The 15,863-nt window shown below is 42.8% G+C and overlaps 3 protein-coding genes and 1 long non-coding RNA gene across 4 annotated transcripts; 3 read left to right on the top strand and 1 right to left on the bottom strand.

Annotated features, from left to right (window-relative positions):
• Nucleotides 1-355: 355 nt before the first annotated feature.
• Nucleotides 356-4,424, bottom strand: LOC117836341 (metal transporter Nramp6). The gene is made up of 4 exons (XM_034715742.2): nucleotides 3,715-4,424; nucleotides 2,777-2,913; nucleotides 1,886-2,538; nucleotides 356-1,154 (listed from the first exon to the last, which is right to left on the bottom strand). Exons 1-4 carry the CDS (start codon nucleotides 4,338-4,340, stop codon nucleotides 942-944), a joined length of 1,629 nt encoding a protein of 542 aa, XP_034571633.1. The 5' UTR covers nucleotides 4,341-4,424; the 3' UTR covers nucleotides 356-941.
• Nucleotides 4,425-4,944: 520 nt separating this feature from the next.
• LOC117835267 (pentatricopeptide repeat-containing protein At3g15590, mitochondrial) lies at nucleotides 4,945-9,218 on the top strand. Its single transcript, XM_034714634.2, has 2 exons — nucleotides 4,945-5,100; nucleotides 8,371-9,218. Exons 1-2 carry the CDS (start codon nucleotides 4,945-4,947, stop codon nucleotides 9,064-9,066), a joined length of 852 nt encoding a protein of 283 aa, XP_034570525.1. The 3' UTR covers nucleotides 9,067-9,218.
• Nucleotides 9,219-9,975: 757 nt separating this feature from the next.
• LOC117838410 (uncharacterized) lies at nucleotides 9,976-15,827 on the top strand. The gene is made up of 6 exons (XM_034718428.2): nucleotides 9,976-10,221; nucleotides 11,794-11,999; nucleotides 13,108-13,399; nucleotides 14,684-14,791; nucleotides 14,960-15,210; nucleotides 15,305-15,827. The coding sequence occupies exons 1-6, from the start codon at nucleotides 10,012-10,014 to the stop codon at nucleotides 15,420-15,422; spliced, it is 1,185 nt and encodes a 394-aa protein (XP_034574319.1). The 5' UTR covers nucleotides 9,976-10,011; the 3' UTR covers nucleotides 15,423-15,827.
• On the top strand, nucleotides 10,289-10,661 carry LOC140221277 (uncharacterized). The gene is made up of 2 exons (XR_011897021.1): nucleotides 10,289-10,430; nucleotides 10,582-10,661. It is a non-coding gene; the product is annotated as an uncharacterized lncRNA (long non-coding RNA).
• Nucleotides 15,828-15,863: the final 36 nt, after the last annotated feature.

Below are 15,863 nucleotides of genomic sequence, written 5' to 3'. Positions count from 1 at the left end.
TGCGGTTGGGTCGTGGCATCTAAATCACCGTTAGTGTTGCTGAATGCTGATGCTTTAGGGAGAGACATTCAAGAGCTATTTTACCCTTAAAATATAAGCTTTGGCTATGGCATTTGTTGATACACATGTGTTCTACTGAAATGAACCGGCACCCTTGAAAAAAAAGCTGTGGCACGCCATATGTGTGTAAGCAACCAAATAGTAGCCTTAGTTGTTTTGGCGGCACCAAAGGTAGGGCGCGGTGATTGATAGCGGGAAACCAAGCATACTTTAGCACCTAAAAAGCATTAACCCGCTTTTAGGTTCACGAGAGCATTGAGACGTCTAGAATGAATTAATCTTTCGTCATTTGAAGTATGCGAAATTTGAACATAGCTCTGGTATAACTAAAGAGAGTTGCTAGTTGCTACTCCCTCCGTTCCAAATTGTAGATCGTTTTGACTTTTCTAGATTCATAGATATTATTATACAACTATTATATCTAGATGCACAATAATATTTATGAATTAAAAAAGTTAAAATGATCTATAATTTGAAACGGACTACAATTTGGAACGGAGGAAGTACTCTAATTACATGACAACATTGATCTCGTACACTCGAATGTATTACACGAACGTGCATCATCACCTTACCTCTAATATCTAGTGTCTTGTTTAACTCCTGTGTCTCCCTCACCCTATCTGCCATCCACGTACCATGAAACAAGAAATTGCTGGGACATATACAATGACAATCATGACGGTTATTCATCTCCATTGTCTGCTTCCATTTGCAGCCAGAGTTCAATGTATAGACGAAGACTATACAACATTCGTAGTAGGCAGAGCTCTCGTCAATGATTGAATCTTCTCCTTCCTATGTACACCATGCACTCCAATAGCTCATTTTCTTAATGTCAGGAAGCCATCATGGAGCAAAATGATTTATCCTGTCCTTTGTCACGCTAAGGTGTTCTTGTGTACCCCTGTCGCAAAATGGTTAGAGAATTCCGTGCCTCGGAAAATGAGATACAATATGAACATAGCATAAGCAACCACGGCCACACAGAGAGCTGAACTAGACAACAGTCCTTCCGCTGCTGAAGAGAAGAAATCCAACAACATGTAGCTATTTATTATGATTGGAACGGATGCAGCTGTCCAAGAAGCAATCTACATCAATATGCCAATGTTAGTTTATAGTGCTACATGAATATAATGATTTGGCAAAACTAAAATAACTAAGAGATAAAAGTACTCATGATTTGTGGATAAGTTCTAAAGCAGACTCCCTAAAGAAAGAGAGCACCTCCCCCTGTTCCAAAATGTAAGGTGTTTTAGATTAGTGCTAGCTCAACTTCAAGTTTTACCCAATTTATAGAGGAACGTAGCAACATTTACAAAACCAAACAACCATACTGTAAATATTTAATGGTGGATTTAATGAAACTAACTTGTTGTACATGTTACATTTTTCTATAAACTTGGTCAAACTTGAAGAAGTTTGACTTAGGACAAAACCAAAACACCTTATATTTTGGAATGGAGGGAGTACATTTGAAGATAAATAGTGAAACGTTCAATGCATGATGTGGTAGAACCTAAATGATGGCAAAGTGAAGTGAAAAGTCTAACGTTAACACCTCAGTCTTTAGTTTAGCAGACAATTTGCCATGAAATTAAGATCCCATGGAAACCGCTAGAATCAGGACGCCCGTTAAAAAAATGAAGCTTTGTTAAGCTTTGTGAACAAAGCTCCAGCAGTTCAGATAGCTTAGTTCAGCGAAGCTTAGAGCCTTAGATTGCCAACTTTACATTCACAAACTTGATAAATCTCTACACTTACATTGAAAAAGCAAAGGTAAATGTGTAATACACCATGGGGATCATTACTTGTTACTTACTTTTGTTCTTGGACCTATCTTGAAAACTCCCATGACTTCCTCCTTAGAAACCAAAGTTACCAGTGGGATTAGTGAGAATGGGATCTGGATTGATTGGAGCACATTGAGCCATTCATTGAGAACATCTAATGCAGTGTCAGATGTGTTGAAGTATAGAGCAACAATTATAGTTGGCACGATTGCAAAGCTTCTAGTGATTAATGCCCGGATCCATTTTTTCAACCGCCAATTCAGAAACCCACCCATTATAAACTGTCCAGCATAAGTTCCTGTTATGGTACTACTTGTGCCAGCAGCTAATAGCCCAACACCCCAAATATAGAGGACAGGGAAAAAATCACCCGCAAACTTCTCATGTAAATATTTTCCAGCATTCTCAAGACCAATACTATCTGCTTCTTTGGTACCATAAAACCCTTTTGCAAAAACTATCATGACAAATAAATTTATCATGAAGGGCACTACCAATGCCATGGTGGATTCAATGGAATAGTACCTCAACGCTTCACGGACTTCATATTCCTTTTCTGGATCAATTTTTCTTGATTGCACAAGAGCAGAATGGAGGAACACATTATGGGGTGTGATAACACTTCCAACAAGACCAACAGCTTGTTTTATTGTTCTTGAGTTCAGTTTTGGAACCAGAATACCTGTAGCATATAAATTACACAGTAATTGGCTGGAGAACACAATATCAGAAAGTTCATAGGTGAAACACATGATCAAAGGTTAAGCAGACAACAGAACAGCATTGGCCATATAGTAGAGGCACTTGATGCACAGATGCCCACCAAGATTCAGACCTTATTTGGGCCCTGTAACCATCTTCTAATTGGAATCTCCTTTGGCATGTTTTGAGAAAGAAGACAAGAAACAATAGATACTCACCAACGATTAGGTCTTTCCCTCTGGGCTTGGTTTCTACAAACATCCATGCAAAGGAGCAGGCCATTGTTGTAATTAAAACTGCAAACAAAGCTTCCAATTTTCTCACCCCATAGTTCTCTAGGGAAAGAAAAATAAAGCTGAGGGAAAACAACATTTCGGTCAGTGGGATACAACCTTCCTGTTATTCAAACAATAAGAACAATAAAATGCAGTGCTCACAAACCATGACATTGATGAGTAATTTACAAGTTCAAATCAAATAAACTAACATGAACTTGCATTTAATGTTATTCTTATGCTACTCTATAATCGTCAAGTAGTTGGAGATCGATATATTAGAAATGTGCACCATAGGTCCACAAGTCCATACTAGGTTAGGGTTCTTGTTTATATGGTTGAATGTAAAAGAAATTCTAGATACAATTCACTACCGAATTCATGTAAACAGAAATTGATAGATAATATCATGTATTTGTTCTGCATCTGAAGTTTTTACACAAATGTAAATAAAATAATTGAACATGGTGGTAAGGCTTCTTGATCCATTTTTGTAGGCCATGAGTATGAGCAACAAATCTTTAACATTCTACCAGCTGACTAGATAGCAAAGTGATGAAGGTACTCACCACATTTGATGTATTCAACGGGAAATACTGGGTTCTAATCACACCTACATTGTTCAACAAAGACGCAAATGCTGCAAATCTAGTATGAATTGGAGAATTATCTGCTACCCTCCCTAAGAATCTTTAATGCACTTTTCACACCAGATTGACATTATCTTGTTATAAATTAGCAATAAGCCAGTGACTAAACTGGATATTGGATACTCCAATTTACGGAAACAGCTTGAGATCTAGCACCAAAATCACCAGATACATCACCGTTTGTGCGAAATGCCTACCATAACCGAAGAAGAGGGTAGCAAAGAAGCTTACCAATCCAATGCGGTGATGACAACGCCGGCCCAAATCGGCAACCAGCCGTGGCTGAGGATCTTGATGGCGATGGCGCTCCCGATGACCTCCTGGATGTCGGCGCTGACCAGGGCGACCTCGGCCATGAGCCAGAGCGCGCGGCGCGCCCAGTCCGGGTACTCGTCGCGGCAGAGCTCGGCGAGGTGCCTCCCCGTGGCGACCCCGAGGCGCGCGGCGAGCAGCTGCACGAGCAGCCCCATTGCCGTGGACCACAGGAGCAGCCAGAGCAGCGAGCCGCCGGCCGTGGCGCCGGCCTGGAGGTCGCCCTCGATGTTCCCGGGGTCCACGAACGCGATGCTCATCAGGTACCCGGGCCCCGTGAAGAGCCACAGCTTGCGCCACGAGAAGGGCGGCGCGCGGCCCCCCGAGGCGTAGAAGAGGCGCTCCTCGTCGTCGGGGTCGCCGGAGACGGAGACGACGACCTTCTCGGCCGGCTCGTACGCGCGCTCTTCGAAGCCCTCCTCATCGTCGGAGATGGCGGAGGCGAACGACGAGGGACGGAGGAGGGCGCGCCCCTCGGCGCCGGAGGCGGGCGGCGAGCTGCTCTCGGCGTGCTCTCCGGCGCCGGCGTCGTTGTCGGCGGCCATCTCGTCGGAGTTTGCCGGATGCGCAAACGCCGGTGCGCCCGCGTGGCTCGTGGCGCAAAACCAAGTGCCGAGGCGCCGAGCCGATCTCCGTTGCCGCGTGTTTTGGGGCTCCTATATTTAGAGACTGGATGCAAACAGCTCGTAAAATGATCCTAAAATGTTCAAATCTATATTTATATCTATACCAACATGGTAGTTTCTTCCAACCATCGTGATTATTTTGCAAAAAAGTCTCTCAACTTTTTCGTAATGAACTCGCAGTACTGAAAGTTAAATTATCGTAGTTCGTTGATGATTTGCAAAAAAGTCCCTCAGTCTCTCAACTTTTTCGTAATGAACTCGCAGTACTGAAAGTTAAATTATCGTAGTTCGTTGATGATTTGCAAAAAAGTCCCTCAGTTTTTCGTAATGGCCGCTTCGAAAATGGCCGCTGAGCGCGAGAGCGGGGATGGAGCAGCAGTCAAGCGCCTGGTGGAGCAACGCGACTGGCGCGGGCATGGCTGGTGCCGAGCCCGAGAGGTGATCGTGGCGCAGCTACGCCACGCACGTGTGGGATGGGTGTGCTGCAGCTTCCAACGAGGGCAGACTAGCGGCTTTTTCGGCGATGGCGCTGGGACTCCCCACAGTGGCGGTACGTCGCATCGCTATCACCCTTTGCTGGAACCTGAAACTAATCCCGGCGGGGAGGCGTCACAGGCATAGCTTAGTGGTGGAGGAGCTCCCCCATGACGTGCAGCAGATCTCGCATGGTCATAGTGATGTATGCCACCACCCACCAGTGTGGATTCACTCGCATGCCCAGCAATAGTCCTCAACCAGAGGCAGTGCTAGCTGATGTTGTCTTCGTCAGCAACACTTACCGCCACCTGCCATAAGAGCTGTCGCTTCAGGCTCAGCATAAAGCTCCACTGCCCACTACTACATCACCAGGAGGGCAATCCACAACTGGGAACCATATATGTGGGATGACGAGGAAAAATCCACTAGCGCACGTCGCTGTTGATCTGCACGAGTACTTTTTAAGTTGCAAGAATTAATGATAAGAAGGATCTTCTTGCTCCAATTATTTTGTAACATGATTGAGGAGCTTATCGTGGGTCACTCGGATACTGTGGCACTTCTTGGGGTACACTTCATGGTCACTCAGGTGCAATGCCTTCTCTTCTACAATTTGTGTTCGTCTTAGTACAACGCCCTCTCTCATATGCCTAACAATAATTATGATTTTTTGTTATGAAGCATTTTAGCCCAACTGATGGACGATCAAATCTTAAATATGATTTGCCCTTATATTTTGAATTTTTCAGCCACAAAGATAGTAGGTCGATTGCTATATCTTTACTATTTGGAACCGAAAATTAATTTGTAGGTAGAACATTTAGTCATCATTGACTATATTACGAGTATTACGAGGAGCAAATTGCAGAAGGATACTTGATTGCTCATGTTTCTTGGAGCAACTAGGTCATGATGTCAGGGGTGTATATACTCAGGCATGAATTGTTGAGCATATTATAATTAAGGACTGAGCATTTATTTTAGTCTTGTAGTTTTTTTTTCTTTTTATAGGCTGAAAGTTTCGTGGACAACGTTTTATGTTAATAATAACTTGCATATTCATAAAAACTAAAACCTAAGACAGGAGTTGCATTAGTACTGAATCTTACCAAAAGTTTTAATGCATGATTGAACCAGATGTAGGACACATTACATATGTATAAAATTTGAGATTCCACCGTTCAAATAGGCCATGTGGAATTCAATGGAGTTGTCCGCTTATTATTATCAAAGATGTATACAAATATTATGAAACATTCTAAACCAAATTAGGAAGTAAAGCAAGCGAACTAGGAGCTAGCGGATGACAACTTAGGAGCAAGTAAGAAACCGTAGCAACGCACGGGCATTTATGCTAGTTAGTATAATAATTTGATCAATTGGTGCATCCACAGTTCGAATGTTATAATGAGCGGCATATTTACTAATGCCCGATCAGAGTACATTCAAGTCAAAATAAACTATTAAGCATTATTTTTATCATTGATATTCGCATGATAATATCAATATATTTAGCTAAGACTAAAACCTTCCGTGTTTAGAAAATTAATGTTATATCTTCATATTAATTAATTTTATATAGTAATTTAATTTTGATAAAAATATTTAATTTCATATACAGTATATTTGATTATATACATTGTTGAGGTAAAAAAACCAACATGTTAATACATACTAAAATAACCTTTTAGAAGCTTAGCATAAATACTTTTAAAGCCTCATGTACTTGTTTAGAAAAGAAAAATGAGCTAAAATAAGAGAAACAAACATGATTTTATACAGAGTTGAAAGCCTCATGTACTTGTTTAGAAAAGAAAAATGAGCTAAAATAAGAGAAACAAACATGATTTTATACAGAGTTGAATACATGAGCAGAAGTACAGATGTTAAATACACGAGCAGAAGTGCGGAGAAAACCTAAGTTCACAAAGTCTCTTTTATGGACTTTAGTCTTTCGATAATGCCAATAAAGTAAATCTAAAATTTGATTCATTTTAACTAGTGAACAAATAACTTATATACATAATTGAGAAGAAACAACATCAATAACTCTTGTTAAAAAATTAAGAATTATTGTCTGAAAGAAAATTTACATGTCCATCCTTGCTTAATATATTGTGGTTCTAATGTTTTGGACTATAGGTGCACCAATTTATAAAGTTATTACACTAATTTTATCATTTCACAAGTTGTTGGACCAATCTGCACCCACCTGTAAAATTATTGTACTAGATTGAGCATTTTGCCACCTAACTAGTTGTTGTATGATGGGTGCAATTCACTCTTTAGAGCGTGGATGAGTGGTTTCTGCATGTGTCTGCTACCCGCTACGACTACGTGAAGAACGCTAAGAATGAGAGGACGCCAGCTTAGAAACGCTGTGGACTTGATGTAGATCGGCACCGAAACAAATGGGATGTTGAGATTAATATAAGGAAATGCAAGTCTGTAATTTTTTTACTGGCAGAGGAAACCAGTCTCCTTCCTTCTAAGCTATGGGAATGTTTGCTTTATATTAGAATCCTTAAAAGGTGATGGTAGATTGTGGATTTGAAATAATCCTTGATTTAAATAACAATGATTGTGGATTTGAAACAATCCTTGATTTAAATAACAATGTTTGCTTTCTTGAATGCTGGCTGCAGAGGCTGTTTGGCTTCCTAGATTATGGACAGATCACAGATGAAACACCCATATTTTCTGAGGGTGCAACCGTGCAAAATAAGATAAGATGGGTGATAGGATGAATAACAATAGCGCTTGATATCTATCTGTCCTTAATATTAAAGAGATGATGTTTCTTCCCACCGTCGTGGTTATTTTTCAAAAAGGCCTCTCAAGTTTTTGGTAATCAACTCGCAGTCCAAAATCTGAATAGAAGGGGGCTTGGGTGGAAAAAGGAGGGAACGGAGGGGGTTAACGGGAAAAAGCTTTTCTCCTTTTTTCCCAACAGAGAGGCGGATGAGGAAGATTGGGCGTGGACGGCCGGCAGCGTCGGTGGTGCGGCGGCGTCCTGGGCTCAGCCGCGGCCGTGGAGAAGGGGAGGAGGCAGAGTGTGAAGGGCAGCCCGACCGCGGGTGCAGACTGCGGAGACGAGGTCGAGTGAGCTCCGGCGGCCCACGGTGGACGGGACGGCCGCGCTGCGCCGCTGCCCCGGAGGCCATTGTCTCCGGCCTGGCTCTCCTTGCGGGGTCGCCATACGTGCAACAGTGCTGCACTCCTCTGTGCGGTGCTCCTCGTGCTTTGCGATAAGCCGATTACCTCAGTCTGCGTCGCCGCCGCTTGGATGGGTGTCGTGCGACAGGCGGAAGGTGTAGGAGAAAGCACGCGGCATTGCTTCTGTAGCCGAACAGAGGAATTGTGGAGGAGGAGCAGATAACTTGATGAGCATGCGCGCGGCAGTGGTGAAGCAACACAGCTATGGTGTGCGAGCAAAAGGTTTGATGCGAGCAAAAAGCTATTCTGATTTTAGGCAAAACGTGTTTCCATTAAACGTGGCTATCCTCAATTGCAAAGGAAATATTTGGTTGGCCTCCTGCTGGATAAGCGTGCATATGGTTCAATGATCATGGCATATATCAGGGCTGACATGCTGGACAAAGCAGAAGAGTTAATCAAAGAAATGGAGGATCAGCAGATCTTCGCAGGAAAGGAGGTCTACAGGGCGCTGCTGAGAGCCTTTTCATACAAAGGCGATTCAGATGGGGCACATCGGATTTTCGATGCCATACAGTTTGCAAGGATAGTGCCTGCCACGAAACTGGTGAATGCTTACTGTCTGTCCAATAGAATGGCAGAAGCTGTTTGTGTGATTCGAAATATGAGAAGTGCAGGAGTGACACCTTGCGACAAATGCATTGCCTTGGTACTAGGTGCTTATGAGAAGGTGGATATGCTAGAAACAGCACTGGGATTTTTGACCGAGCTCGAAGAAAACGGGATTGCAATTGGCCAAGAGCCCTCTCAGTTGCTTGCTGTGTGGTTCCGAAGGCTTGGGGTAGTTCATGAAGTCGAACAGGTTCTGAAGGAGATCTCAGAAGACATGAAGACCAAGCAAACAATTGCATTGTTGGTGGAACAGAGGGTATATAGCACAATTCCCGATTCATATGTTTGCTTGTTTGCATTGTTGGTGAAGCAAACAAGCAAACATATGAATCGGGAATAAGAAGATAATTATTTTAGAGAGGGTAACGACCCGTAGTAATGCACGGGCAATTCTACTAGTTTCTTTTAAAATTTCGCTGGCATGTGGCATCTTCATGTTCCCGTGCACACACTTTCCGAACGTACGGGCAATTCTACTAGTTTCTTTTAAAATTTCGCTGGCATGTGGCATCTTCATGTTCCCGTGCACACACTTTCCGAACGTACGAGTGTGTGCCATGCGCGCGACATTTTTTTTTGAAAGCATGCGCGCGACATTTTTAATTTTTTTTTAGTGGGGCGCGACTTTTTTTTTTTGGAGGGGGGCCGCGACATTTTTAATCGATGGAGGACCGAGAACGGAGTGCTAATTTGACGGCTGGGCTCAAGAAATGGTCATGAAGTACACGGCCTCAGCCGTCGCCGCCCGGGCCCGCAGAACCTCCTCCTCTACCGTCGCCGCCCGGCCCGCAGAACCTCCTGGGCCGCACTGGTTGGGCCCGAACATACACAGCAGGCCTTTAGAGCACCCGTCCAGTCCACCAAGAGCGGCGGGCGACAGGTCGACAGCGGAGCCGCTCACGTGGACGAGCAGCAGAGGTGTCAGTCATCCACGCAATTCCACCCGCCTCCACGTCCACGTAACCGGGGGCCAGCCGCGGCCGTCCACGAGTTCCCCCCGCCTGCCCCCACCCGCCAGCGACCCACCGCCCCCCGCAAGTATGCACGGCTCCGGCTCGCCTACCACGCAGAAGCGGACGCGGGCAGACGCAGCTAGAGCCAAGAGAGAGAGAGACCGAGACAGCCAGCGGGGCAGCTGAAAAAGCCTATCTCCTATCGCCACCGGGGTCCGAGGGGGGAAGCGAGGGAGGAGGGAGGAATCGCCCACCACGCCCGCAGAGGCAGGGTCGGGGTCGGGGGGAATAAGCGAGAGGGGGGGAAGGGGAAGCGACCGGCGGCGGCCCACATGCCGATCGCCTACAGCCTCCGCGCGCCGCCCTCCGCCGCGCAGCAGCGCCTCAGGCTGCTGCCCCCTCCGCCGCCGCCGTTCGCGGCGGCGGCGCCGACGGGGGCCGGGGCCGCCCGGCGGAGGAGGGCGGTCGGGGTGGCGGCCGCCTCCGCGTCGCCCTTCGACGAGCTCCACGCGCGGGGGAGGCCCGTACATGGACCCTCCAAGGTGAGCCAACAACCACCGTCGTCTCGCCTACCTCACCTGCCTCGGGCGCATCGCCCGAAAGGCCAGCCTCTTCCCCCCCCCCCCCCCCCCCCCCCCCCCCCAAATTGAATAGTAGTGTCCTGTAGTCGGTAGGTAGTATTGGATGCTACTACGTGATTAGTCTCCGGTGGTTTCCTTGGCGGGTGATTTGAGGTTTGGATACCGGGAAGGTGCTGTCCGTAATCATTTCTTGTTTGTAATTTGACTTAAGAGCGAGGAATAAGATCTAGCTTCCAGGAAACTGTTGATCTTATGATGACCAGCTCCTGCAGTAGCCTCAGCTTCGGCTATTTATTGATTTATTGCCTGTATGTAAACAAGATTGGATCGTTGCTCTGCTGGAACATTTCGTGTATCAATACAAGATGCTTTGCTTCGAAGCGGTGAATTGTTAGCTGCAATCACTGAATCGTTGACAGAAAAGAGGACTCAATGCTTGCACTATTCTAGTTATGATTTTTAAGGCAAGTTGTTGTTTTTAGCGATGGAGTTTTAGTTGCAACTCTAGGCCAGGTAAATCATTAGCAATCATGGTCAATTAAACAAATGATAGCTTGATGCTACCCCGCCTGGATCATGAGGCTGATGGGATTTCTTTTGGGGGGTTACAAGATCCATCCCCCCCCCCCCCCCCCCCCCCCCCGCCCTGTTTTTGAGTTCACGTTATGAACTTGTGATTTAGGAAGAATGATTGTCTAATTCAACAACCTGCTCTTAAAGGGGGGTACATAGCATTTCAAATAGAAACAAACTGTGTTATAAGTCCCATGTGACATGAGGAACCATGATGCTTAAGGTTTGAGTGTTCTACCATTATACATTTGTAGGTCCAAACATTATATATTGCTGCCTATCATCATCTTTATATCATTGCTGAGCTAAGATATTCTTAACATTGCAATTCTGTTTTTGTAGTCCGTATTGACTGAGTTAATGTTTGTATTGAAAAGCTATGACCTTATAATTTGATATAAAGATGAATTCTTGGAAACATTGTGAATATTGACATGGATCCTTCTCAACATTTACGGCTTACTATCTTGCTGTAGGATGTTCGCTTCTGTATATATATACTCCCTCCGCTTGAATTTACAAGGTGTTTTTTGTTTCATTAGGAAAGGCTTTGACCAACAATTACTCCACTGATACATAATTTTGTGACATGAACTTGATATTATAATTCTTTTATCATATAAATGACATATTAATGGAGTAAGCGTTTGTCAAACTTTCCTAACGGATTCTACGCCAAGGAATTTTTACCAGTTAGCTGCCACTTGTCTTGTACGCATTAATTGCATGTAATACATGTGACTCTATTATTTTGAACATTGGCTTATGAACACTTGCTGGGGGTGAGGTTAATACACATGTTTAAATATTATAGTTTATAAAGTGCCTATAAACTTGCTTGATTTGACTACTGTTTATTCATGATATTCATGATGTTTATTTTCATCCATTAAAAGTCACTTGGACATTGTTTTGGTCGTGCTGTAAAGTTGGCTCATGATGTATTTTGTTATCCTGTAGAAATCCATGCTCTGGAACTTGATCCAGGATATAGAGCCCTTGGACCTAAGTGTCATTCAGAAAGATGTTGCTCCTGAAACAGTAGATGCAATGAAGAGGACCATATCTGGCATGTTGGGCCTGCTTCCATCTGATCAGTTCCGTGTCGTTGTAGAAGCCCTTTGGAATCCCTTCTTCAAGTTATTGGTATCTTCAATTATGACGGGGTATGATTTCTAGCTCAGATTATTTTATCACGGTGGTTATGAAAAGTATTTTCTGAGACTTAGTTGCATCAATTAGGCATGTGATTTGCTTTTGCTTTTCCTGAACTTAGAATTCAGAGTCAACATCTATTACCTTTCAACGTGTGCGGTCTTAAATGACATGTGAAACTGATGACAACTCTTGCAATCTTGTATTTATTAGTTCAGAAGAATAGCATGTTGACCTAGAAAAATGACCAACTTTGTTGTATACTTCTCTGACATGTTATGTCCCAGAAAGAGGCCAATCGGCATCAGATTATTAAAAAATGATAACCTTCTAGTGAGGTTTAATAGTTTCCTTGGTAGTGACATTTCATCTACCTATACCTCTTCGTGGTAGTTTGTGGTTCCTTCTTGGCTTCTTTTGGGTCTAGTAGAGAGTTGACCATGTTCTGAGCATCCTGCTTGTGTGGCTTCCTTTTCTCATAAGAGCATGTTCTGGTATGGTCGAATATGTTGAATTGGCTAGTTTTCCAGCTTAATAGACACATCTCAAAGCTAACAAGGCTGGATAGCTCCTGAATTACTTTCTATGTCCTAAAATACAAGCATATGTTGAATTACTCCTGAATTAAGTTTGACCAAATTTATGTAAGAGTATCAACATCTACCACATCAAAGAAGTACACTATGAAAATGTTTTTCGTAATGGATAAAATAATACTAATTTGATATCGTAAATGTTGTTATTCTTTTCTATAAGCTTAGTCAAACTGAAGACGGTTTGACTTAGGACAAAACTAGAAATGCTTAAATTTTAGGAAGGAGGGAGTAACTGTTAATTTCTTCATTTTTCAGACACAAAACGTAAAAATGTAAATTTAGCTCCCTCCCTCTACTTGCTCAATGCTTTTTTTAAAAAATAAAAAAAATGCTCTTATAAACTTTGTTTGAGGTCCTGACCTAATTAGTTAATACCACAAACCTATCTGCCATGTGATAACTCTTAATATATTGTTTTCTGTAATAGCTACAGCTATGTAATCTATCAATGGAATAACTGACGAAATACAGTTCACATGTATGCCAAAGTAAAACTCTGATATTTACTTTGTTTCTGCCTCAGGTATACTCTACGTAATGCTGAATACAGGCTTTCTTTTGAAAGAAACCTTGAACTGTCTGAAGAAGATGCAGAATGTCCAAAAACTGATATCACAGAAGACAATCATCATAACATCAATTTGGGTAAACCTGTCACTATTTTTAGATTATCAGAAGAGGACATGCCCCAGGACCCTGGAAAAAGTGATGAAGAATCATCATATGAGAATATGGTAGAAGAGCTTGGTGACTTAACACCTCAAGCAGAAGAATACATTATTCAGATGCAATCTCGTTTGGATGCCATGAAAAAGGTAATATAGTCTGTTGCTTGATTAAGTTTCAAACCATTTTATCTACTAGTCTGTTTGATTATGTGGTATTATATCAATTGCAGCCATGCCTTCCATGTAAATATGCAATTTTCAGTTTAGTTCACAGATAGGAATGTTGCATATACCATAGGAACTTGGGAATACTGCAATGTCAGCAGTAACTTGGGGGTATGCTCATTATGCACAGGCTAGCATTGGTACTTCTGTAATTAACTTGAGCTCACCCACTATATGTTTGTAGTTTTTACTGCTATATGAACTTGTGGATGTTAGCTCAATGCATACCAGATTTATTGAACATATTGATAGGTTATTGAGAATGTCTTGCATGTCATATATTGAGTTAGGTTTTCTGTGCCATTATTTGTTTGTCACTAATTCATTTTGCAAATATGTTGAGTTTATTGATTGTATCTAGGTAATTCATGGCCTGGTCCCAGCAAAATACACAATGTAGATTATTCTTTCTCAATTATGAGATGATATAGTACATTTTTTTAATTATCCACACATATAGAGAAGCCAAGCTCGAAGGTTTAGTGCAATCAGGTATAAGCTTGAACTGAGCTTAAGCAAGCCTAAGTTATTGTTCAAGCTTGGTGAGCTCAAGGTCGGCTCTGTCAAAGCTTGAGCTCAAAGCATGCCACATCTTGAACAATTGGAACACCATATATGACAACAATAGTCCAAGCTGCACTCAAGTAAGAGGGTGTTTGGATCCATGGACTAATTTTTAGTTCGGGTCACATCGGATGTTTGGATACCAATTAGAAGGACTAAATGTGAACTAATTATAAAACTAATTGCATAAACGAGGGCTAATTCGCGAGACGAGTCTATTAAGCCTAATTAATCCATAATTAGCACATGTTTACTGTAGCATCACATGGACTAATTAGGCTTAATAGATTCGTCTCGTGAATTAGCCCTCATTTATGCAATTAGTTTTATCATTAGACTATATTTAATACTCCTAATTAGTGTGCAAACATCTGATGTGATAGGGACTAAAGTTTAGTCCGGGGTATCCAAACACCCCCTAAGTTCAGCATGCAAACTGGACAAATACCCGAGGCACCTGTTTCGATCCTCTGTGAACTGGACAATTCAGTGGATCAGAAAAAAAGTATAAATCAATTGTATCCCTATTACCATTTTGTGTAATTGGTCCTGTAGAATATGATTTGATCATTTTGCATATTACAGTGCTGTGTTGTATCTTACATCAAACTTGAACGCTTATTGATTTTATTGACATTGCAGGAGTTACATGACCTCAGGAGAAAGAATTCTGCCCTACAGATGCAACAGTTCGTTGGAGAGGAAAAAAATGACTTGCTGGACTATTTGAGATCACTAACACCAGAGAAGGTATGTTCCCAATTGAATCTCACAATTAATGCAAATGGTCAATATTTCGTTACATTTCATCTGCCTAAGATTTTTTTAGTGATAAAATGTTCTTAATAATCCCAAGTGTAAAACAAGAACTAGAAAGCTATCTCCTGCTCAGTTGCCTAACCTAGCTGCTTTGAACAGGTTGCTGAACTATCAGAGTCTACGTGTCCCGGCGTGCAAGAAGCAATTCATTCTGTGGTTCACGGTTTACTTGCTACTCTTTCCCCCAAGATACACTCAAAGGCCCCTCCGCCACTAGAGAACACTTCTGGGGGTGCCCTAAACTTAGGGGGTGAGGATGATGACTGTGCGGAGCTTGTTGAGAATGCTTCACTCCCGTTTCAGCCTCTAATATCTGTACCCCGTGATTATCTTGCACGTCTGCTCTTCTGGTAATTCAAAGCAGATTAATTGGCAATCGTTTGCTTGGTGTTGTTTATTCCTATACCATATAGCTACTGACCACCTGTTTTCTGAACTGTTCAGGTGCATGCTGCTGGGTCACTACATCCGGGGTCTGGAGTACCGGTTAGAGCTGGCGCAGCTTCTTCGAATATCCAGTGATGTAGGTTCTTTCGCTAATGGTGATGATCATGTTGTTTGAGAATGCCACGTTCACTGACATTCCCCACCGCCGCCGGAGAGAATGGCAATCCCTGGCTGATAAATGGTGGAGCTGGTGGTTACACTGCGTTCCCTGTCCTAAGGAGGGCCCCTAATACAGGGAGCACTGCTGAGCTATATAGTTCTTGTTGTAGTTCTTGTAAATTCAGAAAACAGCCACTCGGGGTGTAAAGCTAGTGTTATATATGGACGCGAACTGCTCTCTTTTTCTTCTTTTGATGTTGTGCCGTATAAAAAGGAATTCGGTTGTTCGTTGCTGTTAATCCTGTGGTAGCGTGGTAGGCATCCTTGTATTGTAGTTGTATGTATTTGTTGGCTATGATTGTTGTCCATTTAGTGCCCTTGTTTGTGTCTCATCTTTATTCTAATAAAGATGAACTTTTCATATTTGGATGTCACAAGTTCATACCTTCGTTGGACT

Source organism: Setaria viridis, chromosome 9 (assembly GCF_005286985.2).
Source record: "Setaria viridis chromosome 9, Setaria_viridis_v4.0, whole genome shotgun sequence".
Taxonomy (NCBI): Eukaryota; Viridiplantae; Streptophyta; class Magnoliopsida; order Poales; family Poaceae; genus Setaria; species Setaria viridis.
This window is presented reverse-complemented; position numbering and strand designations above follow the sequence as displayed.